This window comes from Manacus vitellinus, unplaced genomic scaffold (genome assembly GCF_001715985.3).
Source record: "Manacus vitellinus isolate BGI_N305 unplaced genomic scaffold, ASM171598v3 scaffold_23_pilon, whole genome shotgun sequence".
Lineage (NCBI taxonomy): Eukaryota > Metazoa > Chordata > Aves > Passeriformes > Pipridae > Manacus > Manacus vitellinus.
This window is the reverse complement of record NW_021939718.1, coordinates 7311061-7330342: the sequence shown is the minus strand read 5'-3', so window position 1 is coordinate 7330342 and position 19282 is coordinate 7311061. Positions and strand designations below refer to the sequence as shown.

At 40.8% G+C, this 19282-nt stretch overlaps 2 protein-coding genes across 2 annotated transcripts; both read right to left on the bottom strand.

The window, feature by feature from the left end:
• Positions 1 to 1508: 1508 nt before the first annotated feature.
• LOC108639694 (inositol 1,4,5-trisphosphate receptor-interacting protein-like 1) lies at positions 1509 to 2108 on the bottom strand. The gene has a single exon (XM_018072792.1). The coding sequence runs from the start codon at positions 2037 to 2039 to the stop codon at positions 1509 to 1511; it is 531 nt and encodes a 176-aa protein (XP_017928281.1). The 5' UTR covers positions 2040 to 2108.
• A 92-nt stretch (positions 2109 to 2200) lies between these two features.
• LOC108639693 lies at positions 2201 to 3177 on the bottom strand. The gene is made up of 2 exons (XM_018072791.1): positions 3105 to 3177; positions 2201 to 2869 (listed from the first exon to the last, which is right to left on the bottom strand). Exon 2 carries the CDS (start codon positions 2864 to 2866, stop codon positions 2201 to 2203), a length of 666 nt encoding a protein of 221 aa, XP_017928280.1. The 5' UTR covers positions 2867 to 2869; positions 3105 to 3177.
• Positions 3178 to 19282: the final 16105 nt, after the last annotated feature.

Genomic DNA, 19282 nt, shown 5'->3' with positions numbered 1-19282 from the left:
AGTTTCCCAATTTTTATTGTTTCCATTTTTCTGATTTCTGGACTGCAAGCATGTTTACTTTACATGGACTATTGATCTTCTTTCTTCAACTCATTTTTCTTCAAGACTGCCACCAGCCTGTGGTGCATCAGTCCGCTTCACATTCCTCCTCTTTTCCAAACTACCCTGAAAATAGCCAACATCATCCTCACAACCTACGAGTGGCTATTAGACAAGTCCCCACCACTTAAAAGGAAGTACCTACCAGGTGTGCTAAAGCATTACATGAATGAAAAGTATCATGAACCCAGAATAAGCCCTTCCTTACACACTTTTAAAAGACACATTGAAGAGCTCTTTTGATTCCTCTAGGTAGCACAGCAGGTGTATGTTTGTAGTCTAGGTAGCTTTAGCCATGTCTCCTTCAGAATCATAGAGTCATTTGGGTTGGAAAAGCTCACTAAGATCCTTGAGTCCAACCATTAACCCAACACTGCCAAACCCACTGCTAAACCATGTCCCTTAGTGCCACATCTCCAGGGTTTTCAATTGCTCCAGAGATGGTGACGCCACAACTGCCCTGGGAAGCCTGTGCCAATCCTTTTGGTGTAAAAATGTTCCCTAATAGACAACATAAACCTTACCTGTCACAGTTTGAGGCCATTTCCTCTTGTCCTATTGCTTCCAGATGTTTATCCTCCCTCCATGAGGTCTGGACTAAGATTGTTTTGGTGTACTTTGTAGTACTAGCTTAGAATTCAACCATGTTGCTGGTTGTGAAACTAGTGTGGCCTGTGGATTCAGTACTGCAGTCAACACCATTCTTCTTGAGTGAGCTTTTGGGAACTATTAATAGGAATATCTTTTCTTCTCAGAGAGGTAAACAACGGAGAAGACATCTTCCTACATCTTTCTTACTTTCTTCCTTCCTTCCTTCCTTCCCTCCTTCCTTCCTTCCTTCCTTCCTTCCTGGAATATCTTTAATAATCTTATAGATCTCTTACAACCCAAACAACTCTAAGGTTCTGTGGTTCTATTCTTCTGCTCTTCTATTCTCCTACTCCTCTATGGTACTATGCTTCTACTCTTCTACTCTTCTACACTTCTATGCTTCTATGCTTTTATTTTTCTATGTTCCTATGGTCCTACAGTTCTATTCTTCTCTACCTCTACACTTCTAACTTCTCCTATTCTATTCCCCTGCGCTTTTATTCTCTGACGCTTCTATGTTCCAGTCTTCTACTCTCCTTTGGTCCCACAGTTCTATTCTTCTCTGCTCCTATGCTTGTATTCTTCTATACTTCTGTCCTCCAACACGTCTATGCTTTGCAGTTCAGCTGGGCAGGCAGAGATTACCCGAGCTCTGATTGTGCTGAGCTCCTCTTGAACCACGTCATCACTCGCTTGGGTGACAGGGAAGGGTGTCCACAGCTCTGAGGTGGAAATTGTCCTGGTGGGTGGCCTTTGCTGGGAGTCTGACAGGTGGCTGCTCTCCAGCCCCACCGTCTACTGGCAACACTGGCTGCTGCCTACTCAAGGCTCACGTAGGCACCTGAGCTGCCCTGCTGCACTGCAAACACCATCTCCATGGTGATCTGCCTCCCTGGGGTGCCTGTCAGCTGGAACCTGCAGGACCTGCAGGAGGGCAGCACGGTGAGCTGACAGTGCCGTGACTGAGGCAAAAGCAGCCAGGCTGATGTCACCAACATTTGGACCCAGCAGACAACTTTCTTCACATCCAGGTAGTCACCTGTGCACAGGGTGTCCAGGAGGTACGAGTCCTGATCACTCAGCAGATGGTCACCAGACCGGTGGAGAAAGCACCACATCTTCCCCAGCAGCTGGTCCCTCGAGCACATGCACTCCAGCACCACACGAATGCAGGAGCAACTTGCTGGCAGCTGCTCTGTGGGGCCCAGGCTGAACGAGTGCCCGCGGGGTGGCCGCAGGATCACGAGCAGGCGGTAGTTGATGCTGTTCTCATGGATGCTCCAGGCTTCAGAGGTGCTGGTCCCAGTGGCTGGGTGCAATTCTGGCATGAAGTTCCTCTTGGAAAACATTCGGCATATGCCAAGGAGGTCACCCACCAGCTCCTTCAGTTGTTTACTTGTGCTGGACAAATTTTGCTATGGAATCACCGAATAGTTGCATTAGAATGGGACCTTTAAAGGCCATCAAGTCTGACCCCCTGCCTTCCTGCAGTGAGCAGGGACATTCTCAATTAGATCAGGTTGCTGACAGCCCTGTTCAGCCTTACCTTGAATGTGTCCATTGGTGATGGGACTGGCACAGCCGAAGAGCTAACACTGCTGTGTGGACCCTTTAGCTTCTCCTGCTCATTTGCCTTGTCCTTGGTGCTAGAGCTCTGCCACTCATCACCTTTGCCCTTGCACCTGGAGCTCACCTGCTCCTTGGCCTTGTTGCTTCTGGAGCTCTTCTGCTCATCGCCTTTCTCCTTGCAGATGGAGCTCTCCTGCTCCTTGGTCTTTTTCTCACTGTGGGAGCTCACTTTCTTGTTGACCTCCTTGCTTCTGGAGCTCTCCTTCTTGTCACCTTTGTCCTTGCTGCTGGAACTCTCCTGCTCCCTGCAGCTGGCAGAGGCACACTTCCTTCTCCTGGCCAGCCAGCAGCCCCCAGTGAGCAGGACCAGGGCTGCTGCTGCAGGGCTCCAAAACAGCCAATGCTGCTGCGGGGCACAAAGGAGCGGGTCTTCCACCATGTCTGTGCTCCCCTCCTCAATCTCCTGCAGCAGCTGAGTCATCTGCTGATGTAGGTAATTCTCCCGTTTCAGCATCTGTTTGGCTGTGTCTGCATCCATCTGGTAGTCCAGCTTCAACCCAGGATGGGTGGCCAACAGAGCCAGAATGAGGACCAGTGTTGGAGACATGGCCTACTGGGAAGAAAGGGGGTAAGCAGGTCTGGGTGGGAGAGAACAGGGGGCTGGGGGCACCTGTCGCACCCAGAAAGTTTCTCTGGACACCTGGCACCACTGAGAGCCCTGAGCCCTCTTCTTCTAGCCCCAAAGGGAGAACTATGCCGTGCTCTGGGGGTCCTAACTCTCATTCTGGGTTAGAGAGCCCCTAGGTATCTGCCCCGACCCCCATCCAGCCCAGCATTCCCCCTACATGGGCACTCAGTGGTCCTCTTAGTCCAACTGTGTTGGGGCTGGGGCTGCCTCGTGATGCCCCTGGCCACAGCTCCCATCGTGGCCCAGCCTCTGTGATGTCACAGCCCCCACAGCTACGTCTCCCAGCCCTCAAGCCCCAGCCTTTGTCCCCACCGCCAGGCTCAGCAGGTTCTCGGCATCCTCACCCCCGAGTGCAAACCCGATCTCAGCTCTTGACCAAGCAGGCAGACCCTGAGCGGAACCATAACTGAGTGGAACTTGGGGACTGTGGGTGGATCTTCCTGTGCTGACTACTCTTGACTACCCTTTAGGTGAGCCTAAACCTCACCTGGCGCAACTTGAGGCCATTTTCTCTCATCCTACTTCTTACTTCTAGGAAGAGATCGATCCTCACCTGACTACAACCTCTTTTCAGAGAGTTGTACAATTTGGCTGGGGCATTCAGCAGCAAACAAAAAGGGAAATCAACACCTTCTGAATGTCACATATCTCTTTAAAGGGCCCCATTGCTCATTGGTGCAATGTCACTACCATGTTCCTGGGGAGAACAGCACATACACTTGGCACATTGAGATTCAAAATTGCTGAGGGGCATTCTTGGCAGCACATGGAATTCTGTGCTTGACACTCAGATGGTCTCAGTCTTTGGACAGTCCTCACTTGACCTGAGTTAGTGCACAGGAATCGTACATTCACCTTCCCTAAAAACCTCCCCCAAACTAGGACTTATTTATAGGGACAAGTTTCTTAGGACTCAGAATGATCTTATTTCAGAAAGAAATTAAAAAAAAAAAAAAAGAAAAAAATTAAGTTCAATAAAGGAACCATCCTGTAGAATGAAATTTCAAAAACCTAAAACTTGAAATCTCAGTTTCCAGGATGTACATTTCTATCGCCGTGGACAAATAATAACAACCTCAAGCCAACCTTGAGACACTTAACAATGTGGTACATCCACCAGCCAGTCCTCTGGAACATCCTAAGTCTACTTCAGTAATTCCTAAGAAAACTGAGAATAAAGCACTTGAATTTTAATCCCATTTCTCAGTATGTTTGATATTCTCGATTCCAATTCAGTTTTTGAATTAAGTAACACACTTGAATTTAATTCAGCTTAATATCATTCCTTGCTGCCATATTGGATAGATGCCGGTCTAGGTCTTGACCTTGTTATAAGTGATCTAAAGAAATTCATGAAATCATATCCACACAGGCAGAAATATTAGAAGTCATGGATGTAAATATTGTAAAATACAATTTGGCAGAATGACTCAAAATGCTTGAGGGCACATTTCTGATGGCTGACCATAGAGTTACTTCAAGAAAGTAGTTCTGAGCCTCCACATGGGTCTGGGAAGAGACATGTATGGGTAACATGTGGGAGCAGAGCTTGGTCCAAATCTTGCTCTGAGTTCAGAGACCTTCAACACACAAACAAGAAAGCAAAGTAATTTCAAGTTCCAGTAGTAACATAGGTAAAAATCAGTGACCTGTGGATATAGAGGACAAAAGCAGCTGAGAAATTATACTTTTGAGTTTATAACATGCAATGAAAAGTACAAAATACATAGCCTATTTAAAGAGTATTTGACAATCAGTCTTCAAATGTGGTGGTTTGGGAGCTGGGTTTTGAGAACATCACTAGATGCTTGAACGTGAATTTCCTCCCTTTAATCTCTAAGTAACTGCAAACTCCTTTCTACAATTAGTTCGGGCCTTTTTAAAAAGGTAATGAGAATCAATAAGTTTCCTTATAGAACTTACAGATTTTTTTCTTGAATTAGGGCAGTTCAGAGCAGTTGTTCAATAACAAATATCCCAATCTATTCTCACTGGTAACAAAGAAAACAATTCTCAATGCATGTTTTGTAAGTATTGTGCTCTCTCTCCCCAGTATGTCCTTGTTCTCTGGATGTCCTAATGAGCTGAACAGCATCCACTGACAGCTTATGCCATTATTTGCCAGTTCACAGGGCTTCTCTCAGATGTGAGCTTCTATACTGAAGATGTATTTTCCTCCCTCTGTTGTGATATAGTGATCGGGGGTTTTCATTTACAGTTCTGTTCCTGCTGATATGGTCAGGGCAATCCTACACAGCACGCTTCTGCAGGTATATTTTAGGCCTGCTTTGGTTAAGTAGCAAAGACAGTTAACCAGTGGAATAACCATTATTCTTTTAAAGTAAATATCCTCTGTAGTAAAGCACATATACTTAAATCTGTATGTGCCTAAATATTACCAGTTCCTGATCTTATGTGAAGTCAGAAACCAGCAGTTTGATCTCAGAAACTCTTGTTTCTGTGTTTCACTGTATTGTAGTGGGTGGGTTTTTTTCCCTTGTGCATGTTTAGCATCATTTCTTTACCAATAGTCACCACCATTCCTCCAGAGAAAAATAGAATGAAATAAAGCCATCTAGTAAGCTTAAAAAAAAAAAGAAGACAAGCATACAAAAGCTTATAAACTTTTCCTACTTACTATTTCTAACTAGCAAAATAACTTTTAAAAGTTTTGTCTACTTCACAGATTTTCTTGGAAGAATTTTAGGGGAAATAGCAAAGAAAACAGGTAGCAGTTGTAGTTGATATTCAAAAGTCCCCTCCTGCAAACTCAAAGAGCACAGGAAATCAACTAAGGGGCAGTAAGAAGCCTGTGTGGAAGGAAAAGCTCCTCACTAAACTGTTGTATAAAAGGAGGCACAGGCTTCTACAGCAGCAGCAGCAGGGACAGTCAACCCCAGTGAAATACTAAGACACCATGAAAGCATGTGGGAATGGGGTTAGAAAAGCTAAAGCCCATACAGAACTGGATCTGGTGATGGACCCGAAAGGCAACAGCAGATGTTTGTACAGACAGATAATCAGCAAAAAAAGACTTAATGCAGATTTTCAGAACCACTTCCCCCCCCCTTTCAATTAGAGAAATTTTTTATTGTTCTCTTACACCATCTCAGACCTATTGTGCACTTCCTAGCTGCTAAGTGATGTTTACAAGACCTGTATAAGGTTTTCTTTTGGTAGATTATTGCACTTTCTACCAATCCATGCCTGCAGATTTTGCATAAATGCTGCAAAATTTCCACTGCAAACATGACACACCCACATATAGCAAATATTGCAGAAGAATCAGCATTACAGAGAGTTGCAGGAAATTTCCATTTTTCCATGTCATTTTAGCTTTCTCTCCACAATCTAAACAATATTTGGCACTGACAGACAATTGTTTCTCATCTACCCAAAGTTTCTGGTTTTAGTCCAGCAGCGGTACAATCTCTGCACTGGAACTCTGGCCATGGATTTATTTAGAACTTCTCTGAATACAAACTTTTCTAACATAGTGTAACTTTCAAGTGGGGTCTAACTTTTAAGTCAGCCCTTCTTTGTGTGGTGGTGTTGGACAAGAACCTTTAGGGCTACCACTATGATTTCTCCCTCATTTCTGTGGTAATAAAGCTGCACTTTCCAGGGACTCAAGTGGCACCAAGGCCAGCTGAGCACTTGCATGTTTAGTCATCAGAACACTATTTATCATCTAGTCTCAAAATGCTCAGTCATGGATCTGGTCTTTCTTTAGCAGAGCCCGGAATAAAAGGTGCTTCTGCCTGTCTTTGGCAACAGGATTCCAGTTCATGCAGAAATGCGTGGATGGCATTTGGTCACTTCATAACAGGTGATGGAAAAATATCAAAGGGTGATTATTGGTGTCCTAAACACCATTGTGGGACATAGTGCAGAGAAAGAAAAAGGAAAACAACAACAACAACAACAACAAAAAAACACCAATAAAAACAAACAAACAAACAAACAAAAAACCACAACCCCCCCAAAACAACAGATTAAGTTTCTAGGTATTAATAACTCTCCCATAAAAAAATTTTAAAAGCTTTCATTAGAACTTTTTCCCCTCTTTTTGGAATAGTCCGTAAAGAAAAAAAAATAACAGAATTATTTGAATCTTTCAATTTGCAGCAAGGACATAACTAATAACTGGAAACTAGTAATGTCAGCTCCTTTGTAAGCATCATTTAGGTTATTATAATATACATGTGACAGAAGTAACAGCCAACAGAAGTGATCTAAAGGTGTGGAGCCTATTAGCATCTGAAGATCCACAGGATGCTGGGACCTCTATTTTAACTCATGAACACTAATTTTAAGACCAGTTACTCTAAAGCAAAAAACTTGTCTACAAAGAATTGTTTTGGTCTCACTGTCACTGAGCATCCTGAAATGCACCTAGAGTGTTCTGTGATTCTGTGCGTGTTCTGAATACCAGTCCCACTTGGAATATGCCATTACATAGTCCCTACCAGGTTCTGCACCAGACTGTGATACAATTTTTTTTGCCTATTTCTTGAGTAAGCAAACCCATGATTTCTCATGAAACTTAAAGGCACTCGACACATTAACTTCAGCAATAACAGGAGATCACTCTGTAAGAAATTACTGAATTTCATTTATGTAAGCAACATGTCAGCATCTCAGTGCAAATAGATTTATATATAATCACATGAGAAAACCAAATGATACATTTTTTCTTTCTCTTTTTTCTTTTCTTAATTTTTCTTTTTTTCATTAGTTTCTTTTTTATTTTTATTTTTTATTTTTTTCTTATTTTAAGGGTCATGCTATTAGAGAGCAGCCAAGTAGTAGTGGCTGTATACAATTACTGATTTAGTCCCAAGTGAATAAATGCAAGCGTCACTCAGGACCTAGTGAGAAGATAAGGATTAAGTATACTTGAAGGAAACATCTTGTGTGATGTTTCCTACTGAAGTGAAGGAATGCCACATGCAAACTGAGTTTTCACACTTGTTATCTAGCCTATGACATAATCCAAGACTTATTCATTCCTGGAGTGGAGGAAATGCAAATACCTGCAAGCAAGTTCTACAGGAAGAAGCAATATTTTTTCACATTTTTTGGCTTAATTTATATTTTTAGAGCATGACAGATATAACAACACTATTATTGTGCCTTCAAAAAGCGTTCTGAGAGCATATGCACACAGTCTTGGGAGGTATAAGGAGTTAGCTGTGTTATTAATCATGTGTGATATTCTGAAGGAAGTGACTTTAAATTTCATTAAGTGTTGAATACCAGAGAAAAAGTCTCCATCGGGGCTTTCAGGAGTATTTGGAAGCATTTTTGGGCATTGTAGAATCATCTTTAGATCAAGAATTTATACAGGTCTTGCCAACTTCTTCCAATCCTGCTGATGTCTTGCTGCATAATACAGACTCTTATTGATCCTCCCTGACCTGAATGTGGAGTTATTTTACGCTGCTAATGCCCCACATTGCTTTCAGCTGCTGGTGAATAACCTTTTTACTGGAAATACAGATTATCACCATACTATTCCTGTATCTAATTCTGACAATGATGGTTAGTAACTTTGAATTACAGCTTTCAGCTGATAGGACCCAAAGGACCTTTTATAAAATGACGTTAAGGCCCTTTTCCCTCAACTGTGAAAGAAAGCAAGCAGCTTTCCTTTACATTCCCAAGCAGGTCCCTGTGCTTCCATTACCCACACAGGACCACCTTCCTTTTGAGCTGGTGACCCCTGCCTGCAAAATGCACACAGAACTGGTGAAAAGGAGCTCCATGCCCATTGTCCCAGTAATTATTTTTATACTACCAATAACAGTACCTAGGAAGAATCACATCAAAATTAATTTACTCAAAAAGCACACAAGCATAGCTTAAATAAATTAACAAATAAATGAATAATCAGCCCTGCAGGTTTACAGCAGAAATCCTCTGCCATGCTGAGGATATAAATAACAAATCCATAAAGCAGTAGAAAAAAATTAAATAAAAACAGGACTGTTGACCCTAGAACGCATCAATACATTATTGTTGTTGTTGTTGTTGTTGTTGTTGCTTGAAGTTTATTTCAGTTACCAATCACAATGATGACACTATCACTACATTTTATAGCTACCAAATTATAATAACATGGAAGTTCTGACCAGCATTTTCTCTACAGTCTTGTAGACTCAGGCCCTCTGATGTGTTCCATGGATATTGGTAAACGCCATGTAGTTTTCATTCCAGTGACAAACTCTTCGTTGATGTTCCTTGACTTTGTTTTTTTTATTTTTACAGAGTTTATTCAGAGTTGTCTTCCTTCTCACAGTGGTTTGCAGTTTTCTAAGTATTCTATAGCATGTTTGAGACAATTCTGTGTGCTGCTTCCCAAGAACAAAGGCACTGAATTTCCAAAACACAATGTGTTCATGAATGGGCATCAAGCACTTATCCAATACTGAACATTGTTCAATATTCAGCATGAAGTGTTGCCTCCAGCTGAGCATGAAGACCTTCAGCTAAGCTTGGAGCACATCTGCTGTTTAATACAAATTTCACTTCTAATATTCTGCTGATCTGGACTGGGTGTCAGGGAAACAGTGGCAGTGAGCAGCAGCACCACTGGAGGTGTAGTAGACAAAATGCTGCTTCAGGACACAACTGTGTCTCTGCTTCAGATTTTAATGAAGAGGCAAACCTAGTACATAAGACCTTTTACTGTAAGGCTGCTGATTTATTAGCCAGACATTCAAGAACGTGATTGAGTGCTCTTGTGTACAGTGGATTAACTACAGGGGTGTTGTGCCAGGATGACTGAAGAATGGAATGCTTATCTTTTTCAGCCTGCTGCTGGAGTCCCTGGGTGAAACTTTCAATGGACTATGTAGGACACTGAACTGCAGGATCAACATTTTCTGTGATCCAATCCTTTACAACAGCATACTATTTTTTTAGTATATAGTGGATTTCCTTTTTTTTCCTACTTCAGGTTTGAAATCTAATGCAAGTGTCTAGAAATTGTCTGTTTGCAATAGGATGTGTGAGAAGAAGAAAAAACAAGTCCCTAAATACAGCAGTCATTCAAAATTCCATTATTTATTAGAAATCAGTTTCCATAATGGGCAAAACTGTATTTGCCCTCAGAAAATAGAAGTACACAAATATTTCCTTCCTTCACCTGTGACGTCTAGGCTCAGCTACAAGATGTCTAAGGATGAAAACTTTCATAGATAGAAGAGAAAACTCAGAAACAAACTCAGAAGCCTCAGCATTCTTCCTTCTGAGTAGAGATATGAAGATGCATCTTTGCTATTGCCAGCAAAGAGTTTGTAGCAGCTGGTGTCTCAAAGGTGCCTTCCTCAGAAGACATTCCAGGCTCCTGTAGAAAGGGGCTTCAAAATCAGCTCCTGTGATGGTTTCACTCTAGGCCTTCCTGGAGACCAGCTTGTAACCAGGAAGGAACTAGGAAGGTGACCACGGAAGTATTCCATGCTATTCCTTTTCGTAACTTGAGATATAAATAAAGCCAACGGGAGGGATCTCTCTTCCTTTCCGGCGAGGTTCGAGAATGGTGGGTCCCTGTCTCGGTCTTGCTTATCTGGAGCTGAGGACCACAGTGACTGCTGTTGTCTGCCACGCATGAGGGGAGAGTGCTGGGCTGTGTCCAGCCATCCTGCTTCTCATCAAGGGAAGTGGTGAGATTTTGCCAGTTCTTCAGTTTACTGGTTACTGGGTTTTTAGATTGTGTAGACTGGTTTTGTTTTTGTCCCTTTTCATCCTACTTTATTCTTTTCCCTTCTCCCTTCCCCTCTTCTTTTCTGTCATCTCATGCTTGTTCCAAAAACCCAGGTGTTGGGAAACACATAAATAGACAGGAGACAGAGAAGCTAACTAAAAAACCCAAGCTTTTATTCTCTTTCATTCTTTTTTATGATGTTCTTTCAAAAGGAAGTATTGTTTTCTTAGTAGTTGCTTCATTATCTTAGGTGAAATTTTCTTGAGAATAACTATCTGATAATTACTCTTTTGGCACTACCTTCAGGGCCATTATTTTCTGTCCTTTTGTAGCCATTTCAGGTTCACTGGGCATAGCTACTAATTGCATCCCCTTTATCACGTGTGCATAAGACAAGCAATCATAAAAGGCAAGAACATCAAGGTAGCTAGTCCACAGAGGGAGAGAAATAATATTTTCTTCACTCCTGGTCCAACCAAAAGCCATGAAAAAGTGTCGCTGTCCCACCCTTTCCAGCTTTGAACTGAGATAAGGGCTAATGTAGTGGTTTTTGTCCTCACACTCGTTGTGGAACTCCCCGCCCTGAGGGAGGTACTGGGCATTCCTGCCTGAACCAGAAGATACATAATCTTGGAGTCTTGGGACTTTTTTAACCACTCCTGGGATCCGGAGAAGGATTGTGAACACCACTCTCAATCAGACTGAGACCGCCACTCTCGACTGGACTGCAATCCCCACTCTTGACCAGACTGCAACAGCACTCTCACCAACAGGTTTTCCCCTCTCCCCTTACTTTGGACTCAGGGGGCCCAAAGAACACCACTCTGTTCATGCCCCAGGGTGCTGGGTTATACATTTGTGTTTTGTGGCTTAAAACCACTTGTTTGTCTGTATAATTGTACTTATTGTATTATTTTATTAAATTGTTATTGTGACTTATAATCTCTCTTTTGAGTTGGGTTCATTTCCCCTGCCAGTTTACCTTTAAACCAGCACACCATTATCACTCCAAAACAGCAGATGCAACCAAGCTAAAAACTTGGGCCTACCTGTACATTTTGGATTTGGTTTATTCTTATAGCAATAAACATCTGCAAGTTAAAACTTCCCTTGCTATGGATTAGGAATGATTCTGTTTGGTTTAGACAAGGAGCTCAAATTTTCTCCTAATTTCTCCCATCTCTGAACTGGAGAGGAAAGGAATAGGCTTGCTTTCTCATAAACACTTTCTCAGATTTATAAAAATAGTAAGTTTAGAGAAAAAATTAGGGCTAAGATAGGAGGGGAAAAAAGAAAGAAATAATTATGAACATAATAAAAATTGCCTTTTTTTCTCATATAGTCTTTGTCTTGAGCTACAAGGAACCTACACACCATTATTTTAATTGTCTTTCATCTGATGGCTGCACTGCAGTAGTACTGGGAGTGCAATTCAGGTGTAAAAGATGGCTTTTCTATGGCCATTTAAGATACCCTTGCATGAGCTGTGTGGTCTCCTGCTGCACTGCAGGAAGGTGTTTATATCTGTCCATTCTATGTGATCTTCAGGCCATTACACCTGACTGTGGGGAGAGAAATTAAGCCACTAGATTGGACAGTCTTACAGTTGCCACTTGTCTGAGGGAGTCATTTCCATTCCCATTCCCATGGGACTAAACTACTCAGATGTCACTGCCAAGGGAAACACATCTTTAGGCTGAATGCACATCAGCTCTAGTTTATTATTTAGTGTATAATTTTCCAAACCAGTTTACTAGTTGTAATGTTCTGATGAATCTTTTCATTCTCTGGCTCCTTTACCCCATCCTTCCAGTGCAAAACCTGGGATTTAAGGCTTGAACTGTTAAAACAGCTGGTTTTTCATCTTTGGAGACACACATGAGTCAAAAGCATTGACAGGTTCAAGAGAGTCTGGAGCAGAGACTTCTTCCTTGTCTGTCAGTCTTTTCAAAGCATATATCAACACTTTATTGATTTATGAATAAAGATGGCTCTATTGAATACAATCACACTAACAATTAATAGGCTTGTGCTGAATGGTGCAGCTAAATATAGCAATAAATACCTAAATGTTGATTTTTTCACTACTCTAACAACTTCAGGAGGAAGTTGACACTTTATTTGAACTGGCCAAATAATAACACACTGGAAACACCAGAAAGGTGGTGCTCTGAACTGCAGAGACTTCCCAGAACATGAAATAAATGTCTCACCACATTGTCCAAGAAGGAAAACAATTCTCTTACCCCGCTAATAAACTGTCTTCTAGCCACAAAGGTTGTCCTAAACAAGATGTTTAACTAAGTGGAATTTCAGTGCAGAGCAAATATTCTGACATTTGTAAACATGTTAGAGTACACAAATGATGAGAAAATGAATATTTGAAATGAAAAATTTGTACATGTGAGGAGTACACTGAAAATCCTTCAGTGGATTTGATCTTGGTCTGCATCCATGTATTTTATCACATCATTATAACATCACTGGAACATGTAGCTACAGTGCCCAAGGAGTTTAATTCTTTCCTGAATACTGCATGATTGCACTGGAGAAGACATCTTCAATTAAAGAGAAAACAACTTACCTTGATAATTTTGCTGAGTTTGTAAAAGCCGTCTTAAGAACTCACTGACAGTTTCTCTGTTTCTAAAGGCCACAAACTGAAAGTGTGTGAAACAAATGTTAATGACCATATTGTGTCATTTTTGTCCTCAACAGTGCCATGAGCCTTTTTTACCTCCAGAAGACTGTGACAGAACTGAGCCATTAACTAGACTTTGTGACAATTCAAACACGTTCACAAGAAACGACAACACAAAGGCGTTTTTGCAGCTCCATATAGATCTGGTAAGGTTTGATTTCAGCTCCAACTTGTTTAATTACCTTGTTCAGATCCTCTGAAGTGAAAAATGGCAGGAACCAGACAGACTGCTCTCAAGGTTCACTGACATTTAATCTGCTGAGTTCCTTTACACAAGTTGTGAAGAAGGTTCTACAGTGGAGAAGCTAAATAAAACAAAATTTCCATTATTAAACTTCTACTGCTGATGAATAATCATGCCTAATAACATCTGGCTTATTCTTATAATCAGTGATTCCCCAAATTAAGGATTTCCTGTAGCAATATTTCGCTATGTTAAGGTAAAAAAAAAAAAAGAAAGGTAGAAACTGGAAGGAACATCTGTGTTTCAAATAGTCCTGGGAGATAGGATCAAAGTAAGGAGTTTTAACTGTTGCAGGATAGTATTCTGCTCTGTACTACTTACATCCCATACAACCTCAGTGTAAAGACACACTCTATTGCTATATCCATTCTCCTCACATCCTTCAATGTGTCTTCCACAATCATTAAAAACAAAGGATAGATGTAAAAATAAATTCTGACATACCAAATAGATTGTGCTACAGCAAGGTAAGAAAGGCCTATAAGAGTACATCCTCTCCTTGTGTCAAGCTGTTATTGCTAATCAATCAAAAAGTCTGTTGTCAAATGAATTGGCAATGTCAATACAGATAACACATCAATGCCAGCCTTAAATGGACTTTTTTTACACAACGAAGAAAGAAAGCACCAAGATCTCTCTACCTGGAGATCATTTCATATAAAAGTGGCAAAGATGTGCATGAGTTATGTATATTAATTGCCTTCACAACCACAGGTAGGGGTGGGTGAGATGTCTGGTTGAACTGAAACAGCAGCAAATGTGATTACGTTGCAGTTATTGATTAATTTTACTTTAGTCATGGTTGTTATCATCTCCCTTCCTATTTTTTTTCTGTAAAGAGCAATATTTTAAAGTATAAAAATGTCATGCACTTCTTCCAATAAATATATATTTCCAAGTATTTCATTGCCGAATACATTGAGTCAAGCTATTGATCAGAATAATTTTTTTAAAATTATTTTTTGTATGCAATTAAAGTCAAAATGTTATAAAAATGATACACTTAAGTTTTCAAAGCTGCAAAGTTTCAAATCTAACTCTTGTACATTTGGATTTCTGAAGTCAGTGTAGGTCCGTGCAGCTTCATTGGTAAGGTTAATTTGAAGGATGTGGGCATAGGACTGTGACAGAGTCTTTGGAAAAGAGCTTGTACTTCTAGAGAACTGGAAGAGAGCATTAGAGCAAGGCCCTGATCTCGACTGATCTTCAGCTATGAGTTTTGTTTTGTCTTGTTTGCTAGAACACATGTCTAGGTGAAATGAACTAATATTTGTTAACCTTTTCAATAATTTAATAATCCATGTTTACACTATTTCTCCATCGCTGTTGTTCACATTCATATTGAAAGGTCATCTATGCCATACAAATTTCATGTCAAATTAAGCTGCCCTTGTTCTTCCTAGAGGGAATGAGTAATGACTAGTTGGTTGGCAGTTCCCTTCAGCACCTGAACACCTGGCAATAATTTCCAGAGATGTGATTATTATCATTAACACTTACAGCCACACTTACAGGTCCTACATGGGGGAGGACTTCAGGTTTCTTGGCATTACTGGACACCCTTAGAGTGTAGACTGCTAAAGTTTTCTTCAAGGAAAAGCAAGAGAAGTGGTTATCAATATGAAACAGAAGATGTCTTTTAAGCCTCTTCTAAAAGATACAGAAAGTTTGTATGCTTAACAGATTAACAGCTTTTGCATCACTGCAATTTCAGAAATGTTGTTTTTATTTGACTTTCAAGTGAACCTGGAACTCCTTAGTTGCCAAAGGAAGGTGTTCTGGGAGAGATAAGTTTGTTTCTGCCCCATGAGTCTGCATATCTGGTATCTCACCAACCTGCTAAATCACATATAGATTTCAGTTGCCTCTTATCTCTAAGGAGTGAGATAGATTCTGGAGATTTTTCAGACAAAACAGTAAAATAATTTCTTACCTTTCACAGCTACAATGTGGACAGGAGAGTGTGGATAGAGAGTAAATCCCTCTCAATGGTGAAGAGGCAGAAAGGTCCAGTGGAAAATTAGTCAGTGCTGCAAGGGAATGGGAAATAGTTTTACCTCATATCCTTACCACCAGTCTAGCAACCATAGCTGAATATAAGACAATACAATAATTACAGATACCAAAATTCTTTCTGACAAATGTTGTGTTGTTTGGAAAGCATGTCATTCATTTATTCCAGTACTCATTGTTGTACTACCTGGCCAATTTGTAAAGCATTACACATCAATTTCTTCTTGCTTCTAAGAGCTAAAGTGAAAACAGGCCTCTGTTTTCTTCACAAATAAGTGAAGAAAAGTGGTTTGCTTCACAAAATAACACTTGAAATTAGAAGCGTTTTTACCTTTCCAAAGCCCTTTCATAATTGTTTGATGAGATTTATTAATACGTAGTATTAACAAATACAGAATTTCCCTCTTTCAGTGTGTATTGTTTCAAATACACACCCATGTGCCCCAAATGTGTACTCTTAAACTGGTTAAATTCACAGAACACATGTTAGGTGTACGAACATACTGCCTCCTCCAATACTTTGGATATCTGAAATCATGGAACCTACAGTCTTAGTAAGATAGCTGAAGCATCTTGTATCACAGTGGACTTGATAAACAGAAATAAGGCTTAGTCCCCTAATCAAAATTACTTTTAGGCTCCTACCCATGTTTTTTCCAGTGCATTGAAGACACAGTGGGAAGCTTATTGTATTCCCAGTGTTGGATTTTTGGGGCATTTGGGAAGATTTTTTTGTTTTCTTTTTCATTAATTATTTCAGGCTCTGACACTCTGTTCTGAAGTACTGCTATTGTTTGCCCTCCATAGGATAAAACCCTGCTAGAAGAGATTTACGGAAGGTGTCTTGGTCAGGATAATCTGTCAGACTTGATACAGCTCCTCCAAGACACTGGATACGACCCGAGTGAAAAAATTGCTGAGCCCACTGAGGCAAATTGACTTAGACTGAAATCAGTGGTGCACTAAACAAAGAGAGGAGCCTTGCAGAAAGACCTGACTGAATCCAGGTAGAAGACAATTAGGGAGAAAATAGAAAAGAGAGAGTTGCCTACTGCTTGTTTAAGATGAGGGCATTGAGGGTTATGCCACAGACTGCACTGTGAGTAAAGGCAGGTTTTGAAATCAGAGAAAGAGAGAGAAACTGAAAATTCACATTACTGCAGACTGGAGCAGCTTTTCTAGTCCGGAAAAAAATAAACAAAGAAAAAGAAAAAATTACGTCTGTGGCAAGAGGAAGGAGAACAGCTCTTGTTGAAAAAGAAGAAAGAAAGAAAGAAAGAAAGAAAGAAAGGAGAAGAAATTGTGATTTTTCTATTTATGTCATCTCCAAAGTTTTAACAAGGATAAGTGTGCTTTTTCCAAGAACCCTTGAACATCTTCTTACGTGTGGGGCAGTCTGCTTACACTCTGCTCTTCTGAGTTTATTCCTAGTAAGAACAAAAATAATGCATGGGGGCAATGATGCTTATCTTCCACAAATGGATCCAGAAACTGAGGTACACTTCAGAAAGGAAGAAACATATTTCAAAGGTCGTGTGAGCCATTTTCTTCCAAAACCTACTTGCTAAGAAAAAAACACGTTTCTGTAGCAACAAGCATTTCCTTGACAAAGATTGTTCTCCCAGAACATACCCATTATAGAGTATTTACTCCACTACTTCTATGCAAGACAGTGGTAACTAAAAGCATTCATTACTGCTCAAACCCTACATTTACGTATTGTTTTTAGCTCTTGATTATATGAACCATAACACCCCTAATGGAAGATAGTGCAAGCTTTTTCGCTGCAGTTAAGGTAGCATGTCAATGACAAATGCCGAAAATCTCTTTAAAGTACTAATTAATCTTCTACAAAATTTCTGTCAAGACTATATTTTTTTATTAGTAACCCCATAAAACAACTAATTCAATTAGTATTCTGTTATTTCTTCCAGCTCTCTGAAAGCATTTCACATCATTACTTTTTCTGAAACAGTTATTTATTTCACATTAGAGATAAACAGTGGTTTTTACATGGCTAACAATAACTAATAGATGTTGATGCTCAGCCAAATTATTTCATAGACTCTGAAATTTAATATATCCAGCAACTATCTCTGCTTTTTCCTCTATGAGGGAAGGCCTATTAGTAAATACCTAAAGAGATTTTTTTCCTTAGCAAAGCAGGCATCTGGCTGGGAGCCTTGGCAGCCTGTGGAGGTATTCAGAGACAGCAGCCTTGGTTTTATTTCCCAGTAACTGTGTGTCCAGCCTCTGCCTGCTGAGCAGCTCTTTGCACCTCTGCACAGACACGACAGGAGCAGTGGTGCTCAGGCATTGTGGTCCCATCTGACTTCCACAAAACAGCTAAAGCACTTCCAGGAGCTGGGAATTGATTTTGTAGTCATGAGGACGAGGCGAAAATTGTTTGTTTAATCTTCAGATTGCACTATCTACATACCATGATAGAAGCTTCAAGTGGCACTTGTTTAGATGTCTTTGGAATGGTTTAAAAGTTGTAGTGATTTTACAGATAAGGGTAAAGAAACTCTGTATTTATATGATACAAGGACATGAAGGTGGTTAAAACAATCTCAAAGAATTTTCAGATTTTTCAGCAGCAACAAAATTTGCTGAGTGACAAAATACAGGTTTAGGACAAAACTGCACTGAAAGGGAATTTTTGAGGGAATCACTGCTGAAAGCTAAAAATAAAACTGTTTTGTATTCATGACTAAAGAATTTGCTAGCAATGAATACTTGAATAGAAAATTTCTGGTGTCAGCCTCTTCTGGATAAAAAAAGAAAATCAATAGATATATAGCTGTCATGGTTTGAGAGCTTCAAAAATCTAATTCCCTATTCAAAGCCCCCTCCCACATCTCAACCTAATATAAGATGTGTTTTTTCCAGACAACCACATGAGACTTAAAGTGGGGAAAGGGAATATATTACAATGACTGTACAAATAAACATTATAATACATTATACACACGATCACAACTATCTCTACCATGACATAAGTATTTACAATGGATCAGATCTCTTCTCCCCTCCAAATAAAAGTCCAGGAGGGAAGAAGGACAGATCCCTTCTAGTCTCTGAGCAGCAGTATCTTCTAAGGCAGCAGGTTCTCTGTGTCTTCCATGCAGCAGTTGGAGCTGGATCTCTGCCAGCACTCACAAGGGGGGTATCCAAGCCCCCTCAGCCCCATCGTCTTCAAGTGAGGGGTCTTCCGTGGGCTACGTTCACCCCAGACAAAGGTCGTCCCACCACGGTCATACCACGAAGCACAGTGGGTCTTTGTGACGGTCTGGTATCTTCAGGGGGACTCAAGCCCCTTGCAGAGCTTCTGTGCCCTGCCTCAAGATGGCTGCGAGCTTCTTTGTAGCTTGCAGCAAGGGAGGGCTCCAAGGTCAACCTCCTACACACTGTCCTCGCTGAGCTCTCAGGACAACCGAGCTTCTTAGCGCCTTTACTCCATTTAGGACTTCTAATCAGTAAGAGTCCACCCCCTCCATTTTGGAGGGATCTCAAAGAAAGTTTAGGGGAGTTTTGCAGTTCTTACCCCCAAACTGTCTCTCTGTAGAACTTACTTCTGCTCTCTGCTGCAGTTCCTTCTCTTTCAGCTTGCAGAAGTTCTGTCTGCTTTGCTGCATGTTTCTTTGCTGCTCTCTTATCTTTTGGCTC